The sequence below is a fragment of the Octopus sinensis genome, linkage group LG1 (assembly GCF_006345805.1).
Source record: "Octopus sinensis linkage group LG1, ASM634580v1, whole genome shotgun sequence".
Classification (NCBI taxonomy): Eukaryota; Metazoa; Mollusca; class Cephalopoda; order Octopoda; family Octopodidae; genus Octopus; species Octopus sinensis.
In genome coordinates, this window is record NC_042997.1 from 96,940,244 (window position 1) to 96,951,439 (window position 11,196).

Below are 11,196 nucleotides of genomic sequence, written 5' to 3' on the forward strand. Positions count from 1 at the left end.
CTTTATTTATCGACCCCGAAAGGATGAAAGCAAAGTCGACTTCGGCGGAATTTAAACTCAGAACGTAGCGGCAGACGAAATACCTATTTCTTTACAACTCACAAGGGGCTAAATGCAGAGAGGTCAAACAAGGAGAGACAAACGGATTAAGTCGATTATATCGACCCCAGTGCGTAACTGGTACTTATTTAATCGACCCCGAAAGGATGAAAAGCAAAGTCGACCTCGGCGGAATTTGAACTCAGAATGTAGCTGCAGACGAAATACCGCTAAACATTTCGCCCGGCGAACTAACGTTTCTCCTAGCTCGCTGCCTTCAGTCTATATGATTCTGCAGCATCAATGTACGTATGAATGCTTTGTGTAAATATATTTCTTTACTATCCACAAGGGGCTAAACACAGAGGGGACAAACAAGGACAGACAAACGGATTAAGTCGATTACATCAACCCCAGTGCGTAACTGGTACTTAATTTACCGACCCCGGAAGGATGAAAGGCAAAGTCGACCTCGGCGGAATTTGAACTCGGAACGTAACGACAGACGAAATACGGCTACGCATTTCGCCCGGCGTGCTAACGTTTCTGCCAGCTTGCCGCCATAATAATGCTTTGTGTAAATACCTTCACCCTTCGACCGTTGCCTCTCGATCCAATAACTTTTCCCTGTGCGGAGGAACATGCCTATGTGCAATTATACTCTTGTACGGCCGATATAAACGTGAATATGCGGGTGGGAAGTTTCTTTATGCATGAATAGCAGTGGGATTACTTGTATGTGCATATAGGTTCGTCTACTCTTTAAGATTCTGCCATAATTATACGCTAGTTTAATTATAGTACTTACCTTGTTAGTGTACCGACAAAGCAAGGTGAGCCGGCGTATGATGGTTATCTTTTCGGTCAATCTTTCCAATTATCCAAAAAGAATTATGAAGACACTAACAAATTTTGAAAAAGTTATGACCTTCTATGAACTTTATTTGTTAATAAAGAATAAAATGTTTTGAATGACACAACAATGCACTATAATACAAACAATGGACCAAAATAACTGTTGTAATTTAATTATCCATAGTCTGATATGATATTTCGGAATAAAAATTCCTTCTTCTGATGTCCCTAGGAATTGATGGAGTCGCTAACACCCATGCGGATTGATTAACAGAAATTTAGAATTACATATAAACATAACCACAGCATTAACACATTATTGTCACTGCGTTAGCTGACCGCCAAATTAGTATGGCAATATAAACATTAAGCCACTATACATAGCTGGAGTCGTTGAAGTTGGAAAACCTACCAACGGTCTGCCTTAAACTTAGTTCGTACTACTTACCATATGCCTATTTTAATCTTTATTCAATCTTAATTTTGGTATATATTTACAGAGTAAGAACCGAAATCAATGATAAAGTCTTAATACAACTACATCTAACATACATTGCACAACAAAGAAAGGGTAAAGTGAAATTGCAACAATAAAGATTTTTAATAACATTATGCAGGTGTTTAATAAAATGAATATGTTTTACATTTTTACACACCATGTATCGATTCCAATTTGTATAATGGCTTCACTTGGCATGAATCAAGTTTGTATATACATATATATATATATAATATATATATATTATATATATATATATATATATAGATATATATATATATATAATATATATACATATATATATATACATATATATATGTATATATACATATATATATATACGCATATATATACGCATATATATATATATATATATATATATATATATATATATTGCAACCATACATACATAATGTTATATGTACATACATATACATAAACAATATAATATATCTATATCAGTATATGTATTTATATATGCATGTATATACAATCTGTTATACATCTATACATATACATATGTATAAATATATACATACATATGTACATATATATATATATATATATATATATATATATATATCTATATATATATATATATATATACAATATATATTCATATATATACATCATATAATAATATCTGTGTGTAGATAGATAGATAGATAGATAGATAGATAGATAGATAGATAGATAGACAGACAGACAGACAAACAGACAGACAGACAGACAGACAGACAGACAAGAAGGTAGATTAGGAGTGAGAGAAAGACCGAGAGAGACAGAGAGGGGTTTATAGTAAAGATCATGAGAATCGCCATTTCCCTGCTAGCTATTAAAAATTGGGAAGAATATTTTATTAAAGTTCATTTTCCAGTTATTATGATTCAAGATTGGATTCATTGGAATACGATTTAATGTACCGATAAGTTTATTCGATGAAGTATAAATGGTTAAATATCTGTTTTACTTCAAATATTTGCCTTTTATCTTATAGTTAACGATTACGTATTACTAAGAAGTGACGAAATCTTAATGAAGAGTTAATTTGTAATTTTCATTATTGGACGTGGCTGCAATTTATAATTGTTATAACTATATATCAAAATATGAATTAGACTTTAAAATTATTATCTTTAACAATTGCTGACGTAGTTTAAACAAAAATCTGGAGTATTATTAAAACTTCTTGTAGCAAGATGAATTTCCTCGCTCAGAATCAGGAATCCTGGCCTCACTTGGAGCCTCGTCTTTCATGTTGTCACGTACCTGGAAAAACAAAATAATAATAAACGTACATTGGATTATATGTGTGTGTATGAATGCACGCATTCTATGTATGCATTGACCCCCTTCGGTCATGAATGACCATCAGTTTGCATCTAGAAAGTTCCCCTCCGAGGCACAAATCCGGGCAAAGTTGTTTATGGAAGACCAGCAGTCACCCATGCATACCATGCTACCCCGCTTCACCCCACCGATGTTATCCAACGGAAAGGCAAAGGCCGACATAGCTTGGCACCGGTGATGTCACAACTCATTTCTATTGTTGAGTGAACTGGAGCAGCGTGTAAAATAAAGTCTTGCTCAAGAACACAATACACAGTCCGGTCTTAGAATTAAACTCACTAACTCGTGGTGATTGTGAGTCCGACGATCTAACCACCCAGCCATGCACCTTGAAACCCACCCAAAAAAACGAAAACAATGTTTTCTAAACAAAAATCCCCCAAAAACATGTTTTATACAAATGAACAAGCTGTTTGTACATTCACAAAATTGCTATTGACAAGTTCTAGAAAGCGCTAATAATTATGAAGAAATAAAAATAATTTATTTTCAAAAGTTCTGACGACTTTTTTCTCAATATATATATAATGATATATCAGAATATATCAAAATAATATATTTGCCTTCATGTATATATATATAATATATATATATATATATATATATATATATATATATAATACATATATATCGGCGTTCATAAAATAGATTTTTATAGGTGACATTAAGAACATATATTACCCACATTCGACATAAGAGATGTATTACTCCAAGGCAAACAAAGCAAAATATACATTTAATAATTCAAATAATTTCATGAAATTATAACATGGGGTCCATTAGTCTTTAAAATAGTGGCAAACATATTTATGTATACATGTGCGTGTGTATACACTCATATTCACACTCATATATATATACCTACATGCATAAATATATGCACGCACACCCACATACACACACACACACACATATATATATAAATATATATATATATATATATATATATACATATATATATAGGTATGTATATATATAGATATATGTACACACTCACATACATAAATGTGTGCGTGTGTGTGTCATTATTCAGCTTTATTTCAAGATTTCTTGCCAATAGAGAAAGAGCCGGTTTCTATGTATGTATGTATGTATGTATGTATATTTAAAAGATGCGAAGTATATGGATTATAGTAATTAATTAAAAACCCTGAAACAGTGAATGCCGAACATTGCAAGCAATTAATCTATAGAAATTTGCCTCTTAGCTAGTAAACAAGAGAAAATTCCTCGCAGCAATTGTTGAGACACTCTAAAAGTTAAAAAAAAAAAAAAGAAACGAGATGATTATTAAAAATTAAGAATAAGTCTCCCAATTTAAAGGCAGTCTGATCATTCAGTCTACATATATGAGTATGTGCCTATGTATATATATAAATACTTGTACATCTGGGTGTGCGTGTGCCAAACCGCCGCTAAATACGCCGGCCCAGTTATCTGTAACCGACTCTTGACTGGCTGCGCAATAGGGAGACAAGATACAGTTCATTTATCTGCCTCTAATATGACTATATTGGTTGTTTATGACCATATTCACAGACATCTCCTTAAAGGCGCGATCGAGTGGGGGGTGTACGTCTATATATGTGTTCATGGCAACATGTGTATACCTATCCTTCTTCATTTTATGTTATAATTCGTATCCTTTGTCATGTTTTATTCTCAATCTTTTATTACATTACCTTATGCTAGGTATTCACTGTGAACTACAGCTAGATCCCTCTAACGGTGATAACCCCGGAATTGTTTCCATCCTCTGTCAGCACAGCCGACATCCCACGGGCCGCCACAACATGCCGAACGAAACTTAGTAGGCATGACTGTGTGGTAAGAAGCTTGCTTCCCAACCACAAGGTTCTGGGTTCAGTCCTACTGCGTGGCACCTGGGACAAGTATCTTCTACTATAGACTCGGGCCGACCAAAGACTTGTGAGTGGATTTGGTATGCGGAAACTGAAAGAAGCCCGTCGTGTATATATATAGATATAGATAGATAGAGAGAGAGAGTTGTTTGTTCCACTCCCCGCCACCATCCCTTGACAACTGAGGTTGGTGCATTTACGTCTCTCCGGCAAAAGAGACCGATAGAAAAAGTACTAGATTTACAAAGAATAAGTCCTGAGTTCGAATTGTTCAACTAAAAGCGGTGCTCCACCATAGCCGAGGTCAAAAGTTTGATACAAGTAAAAGAATAAAAGAATAAAAGAATATATAACGAAGTATCGTATTTAAACGAGGACACCTGACGAGACGCAGCCTACATTGATGGATGCAACACAACCAGCTGTGCAATACCCCACCCGTAAGGAACAGAGGCAGGATGTGTCGAAACGATCCTTGTATTGAATAAAGATTCCCTCATTCATTATAAATTCAACGAACACTACAGAATTCCTGACGGAGATCCAGTGGGTTTTTTTTGTTTTGTTTTTTGTAGAAGAAAGCCTTATACTTATTCTAACGGCCAGTTTTGCTAAGTACTAATTACAGGGAAGGAAACACACAACATCGGTTGTCCAACAATAGTGGGCGAGGTGCAAACACAGACATAAAGGCACATTCACATAAATACATACATATATATACATATATATATACATACATACATACATACACATATATATATACAAAATTTAGAGGATTGACCACTAAAAGTGGACTGCCTGTATGCTGGATATAGACGTCAAAATCGCCATTTTCCACGGAGAAGATACACATAAATATAATTGTGGAACTTTATACAATGCTGAATTTCGGTCGTGCGCCCTGTATCTAGTTCTAGAAATTGTGTTTCGTAAACGACAGACTATGCTGATGATCTTGTAGATGTTTATGTATTCATATACGTAAATTATTAACAAGTGAAACTAATTAATACACAGGTAATCGCTTTTTTTATTTCGTATATTTTCTTGATTGCAGAGGATATTTTTTCTCTTATAAAGTAATTTAGCATTCTGTACTAGGAAGAATGTTTATATAAGAATATAAAAATTAGAACAATATATATATGTGTGTGTGTGTGCATGTATGTGTGCATGTGCACATGTATGTCTGTGTATATATGTTTATATCTTTATGTATGTATAGGTGTCTGTATCTGTGTATAGTTGTATGTGTGTATATATATGTGTCTGCGTGTGTCTGTGTGTGTGCATTTAATTTGTACACACGTGTTACATAATGAATAAATGAAGTGAAGAATGTACCAATAAATCTCCCATAATTTATAATGTGATAGTATTACTTAATGTAATTGCATTGAGGCCAATTTATTCATTATTATAATATTTTTAATCTAACTAAATCTTCATTGTTTTAGGCAAGATACATCTTTGCTTTTATACTGAATAGTTTGTAAATTTCTTGTATTGTAATTAAAGGTTTGTCATTTTGAATAGAATATTAATGTGGATTTCTTTATATTTCGTATTAAGTACTAATGTTTCCAAATCTCTCAGAGCGATTTATACAGTAGCGGCAAGATAAAGTGATGGTATATTGTCAACTTAATGTGACAGTCCCATGAAAGGGAAAAATGCTACTGCTATTTAGTCCTAAGAAACACCGTTTCCTGTTGGCAATGACACAATTTCTGTGTCGTTATTTGTATTGACTGTAAAATATATCATTATATTCGTAGTTAAATTTTAATAAGAAATTTCAAGTACACTACCTTCGTTATACTAAATAATTATACATTTATAAATGTATACATCGAATTTATTAGTTAATGGTAATAATAATAATAATAATAGATGAATAATTTCAAATGATGCTATATTGGGATCAAAAACTTGTATATTCCATGTACGTAATTCCATCTATTTTTCTGTAGGTACTTAATTTATGTATATTTAAGCTCTGATTTGCAGAGATATTTCTTCTTCTAATAAACTAAGTAATTTAGTAATTTGTACTAGGAATAATGGTTATATAAATACAAATAAATAAAATAACAATTATTATATATAATTATATCTTTTTAAATAATCGTACATATATGTACCCTTTATGGTACCTATTTTGTTATTTTATAATATGGTGTACATTCGAGTTTGTATACATAAAATAAATGATAGCATAATATAACTATTGCCGTACTCTAGTTTTGTTCCTTCTGAAAATCTTAGTAAAATTATGATATATTCTTTATTTATAGGTTGTTTTTCTCATTATCTAAGAAATAATATAGTTTACAATTATTGTAACTCTATGTTTTTGTTTATTTTATTTACGAGGGATTTTCCTCTGATAAACTACGTAAATTGGGACTTTATACTTGTTAGATACTTAGAATAATGTTTATATCAGTAACAAATAATGACAGTATATATTTTATTATTCATCCGTATTTGAATATTCTTGTAGCACATATAAATATGTAGTCGATACACTAACAATAAGTTCTTTGAACGTGTAAAGGCATATAAATCTATAGAATAAAAATATTGCATTAATATAAATTATTTCCATCTCTAAAACTAAGTAAAACTCTTATACTTTATATATATATATATATATATATATATATATATATATATATATATATATATATATATATATATATATATATATTTGTTGTGCAAGATTTTTTATGTGAAATCGTGTGTTGAAATCCAACAAGATATATATATATTATATATATATATATATATATATATATACATATATTTATATATATTGTTATTATCATTATTATTATTATTATTATTATTATTATTATTATTATTATTATTATTATTATTATTATTATTATTATTTTTTTTTAATTTCTTTTTATTTGTTATGTTATGTTATATCATATTTTTATAATATACTAAATTATATTCTAACGTAAATAAATTGTTAGTTTGTCAATTGTATTTCTCTATTTCCTTTAATATTTGTATTTTGTATTTTATACACCGTTTTCTGTGGTATTCAACTGCTGTACCAATGAATTGGATGTTTTACATCCCTTTGAAGGAATTGTTTTTTCTTCGTTTGCTTTATATATACATATATATATATAATTATATATATATATATATACATTTAAATATTTATTGTGCAAGATTTTTTATGTGAAGTCGTGTGTTGAAACAGATATTGTTATATTTCGGAATGGTCATATTGCCAGTTTAGCCAATAAAAACACACACACAATATATTTGGTGTTATTTTGCTTCAGTGTTATTTATTTTTTACATTAATCTTAATCTTATTTCGGCCAGAGTTCTTTCGTCACACTCCTGTGACCGCATCAGTATTTGCAATTTGGCAGTCCTTTACATGGAATTTCGTCTGTCTTTTTGAACGAAGGCCCAGAATAGGCTTGTATACATAGATAGGAATTTCTTATAAATCAACTAATATAAGTCGGAACAAATTGTTGGCTTGAATTTGTTTTTAATTTGTTATGTTATGTTATATCATATATTAAGATTAATGTAAAAAATAAATAACACTGAAGCAAAATAACACCAAATATATAGTGCGTGTGTTTTTATTGGCTAAACTGGCAATATGACCATTCCGAAATATAACAATATATATATATACATACATACATATTATTGTTCTTTCTTACGAAACATATGGAACTGCTTAAGAAGCGCTCGGGTCGACCCGAGACTCAAGGTAAGAACTCAAATTAGGCTATCATACTCATAGTTATAAATTTGCCTTAAAATGCGTATACATATATTAATACATATCGACATATGAATATTTTCTAACATATTTATAAAATAATAAATATATATATATATATATATATATATTATATATATATATATATAATATATAATAAAACGACCATGTAAATAAAACCCATTTAGTATACGTATGGAAGGAAGTGTGAAAGAACTGATGAAAAAAATTGTACTAAAATTAAGAGCGTTTAAGAGTTTCAATTAAAAGATCCCAAATTTTATCACTTCTCTTTTTCTCATCTTTCCATACGTATCCCACATGAGTTTTTTTATATGTATATTTATATATATATATTTGTATTTTATAAATATTTTAAAAAATATTCATGTGTCGATATGTATTACTATATGTATACGTATTGTAAGTCGAATTTATGAGTATGATTGCCTAATTTGAGTTTTTGCCTTAATTCTTATACACATATGAATATGTACGTATATATATATATATATACATATACACACACACATATATATTATGGGGGTGTATGGGTGTATGTGTGTATCTTTTATAAATGATTTGGTGCCATTAGCAACTGCTATCCATCTTTTAATTCATTTTCACTCTCTCTCTCTCTCTCTCTAGACAGAAAGAAAGACAGAGAGAGGAGGGAGGGAAATTCAGACCGTCAAAGAGACACACTAGATATATATATTATATATATATATATATATATAGATTATATATATATATATATATACAACATAAATATATACAAATACATACATAATACTACATACATACATACATACATACATACATACATACATGCATACATACATATATGCATACATACAGATAGACAGACAGATATATTAATCTTCGGATATTTTATCTTACAAAATAGCTATTTATTTCGGCTAACGATTCTTCGTATTATAGCAAAAACAGAGGGTATTGAAGATAAGTGAAACTTAATAACAGAGAAATGAAAACAAATCAAGATTTTCAAAATACATAAAGGAAGGAAAAGAGAAAAGAATTTATAGATTATTAAGTCATTTGTGTAAGAGTAGAAAATAAAATTACATCTTTATTTTTTATTCATTCAAGAAAATCGATGTTTTCCCATTAAATTTAAAATAGCTTAATCAAAGCGACAAAGAATGGATTTAGACAAGATTAAAGTCTGACAAAATAATGCTACTATGGCTAAAGCTGAAACTATGAAAATTAATGTAAGAAGAGCCTCAAATATGCAACAAAATATGCACACACTCAGAAAGGCACACGTGCCGACACACTTTGCAACGTTTACAGAATGAAACTTCAGACATTGTATATATGCAGGTAAGTGTAAGAAAGCACAAGTATAGATAGATAGATGGATAGATAGATAGATAGATAGATAGATAGATAGATAGATAGATAGATAGATAGATAGATAGATTGATTGATTGATTGATAGATGAATACGTACATAAAGGCATACATATATACGTTCACACATAGATGCACATCTCTAAGTGCTTTGTGTTTGTGTGTGTGTGAGTGAGAGAGAGAGAGAGAGAGAGAGAGAGAGAGAGAGAGTGTTGTGTGTCTGTATCCTTTACTTCTCAACCTGCTTTAGTCGTTATACTGCGGCTATGCTGGAGCACCACATTGAAAGAGTGGATCGACGCCGGTATTCGTTTACCCAAGCCTGGCACTTATTTTAGTGATGTTATGGAGAAGTAAACACACCAACACCGCTTGTCAAGAGGTATTGGAAGCAAACACAGACACAAAAACACAAACACATACACATATTTATACATACATATATATATGTAATATATATATATTATACATATATATATATGTGCATATATATAATGTACATATATATCTATATATATATATATATTATATATATATATATATATATATATACATATATATACATATATACATATATATATACACACATATATATACATACATACTGGGTCTGATCAATAAGTATCCGAACTGTTACCATAGTAACGAAGCTAAACACGCAGAGTAAAGCGCTTAGCACAGATCGACCGTTAACTCTGCTGTGCACGTGCATTAAACTTTAACGTTCTAGCTTACTCCCTTTGCTTACAGCAGTGCCTGGAAGGAAGTTGTGTAGCATGTGATCGTTGTATTGATCATGACAGAGAAAGTTGTCATGACGATACCTGCATAGTGGCTTGCGCAATGTTGCAGAAAGTCTATGGAGAGAAGTGTATGAGCTGCACAAAAGTGTAGGAGTGTTTCAAACGTTTCCAAGATGGCCGAAAAAATGTCGATATTGACGAACGTTCTGGAAGACCCGCAATCAGCAGAACTGAGAAAAACATCGCAGAACTGCATGCTGCAGTGAGGAAAAAATCATCGATTTACCATCCGTGAGTTATCAGAAGATATACAAATTAGTTACGGTTCGCTTCAGTCCATTATCACTGAAGATTTCAGTATGAGACGCGTTTCGGCCAAGTTTGTGCTAAAACTGCTTTTAGCTGACCAAAAAGACACTCGGGTTTCAGTTGCACTAGATCTCACTGATTGTGTCGAAAATGATAAAAAACCTTTTTGAAAACTTTGCGTAGGTCTCTGAACAGGTATCGCCAAGCTTATGGCAACATTTGATTGAGATTCTCTTTTCAACATTCTTTGTCATGGTCAATGCGACGTACACACACTACACACGTTACTTCCAAGCACTGCTGTAATCAGCGGAAGTAAGCTAGAGATTCAGTGTACAGGAACATCATAGATCAATCTCAATCTGTGCTAAGCGGCTGTACTCT

General features: G+C 31.2%; 1 protein-coding gene across 1 annotated transcript in view; it reads right to left on the reverse strand.

Moving 5' to 3' along the window:
- Positions 1-2,306: 2,306 nt before the first annotated feature.
- LOC115214406 (dipeptidase 1) overlaps positions 2,307-11,196 on the reverse strand; it is a 159,152-nt gene continuing 150,262 nt past the window's right edge. The window contains exon 10 of the mRNA XM_029783605.2: positions 2,307-2,662. Within this exon, the coding sequence (XP_029639465.1) occupies positions 2,573-2,662 (90 nt within the window). The 3' untranslated portion in view covers positions 2,307-2,572. The remainder of the gene's footprint in view (positions 2,663-11,196) is intronic.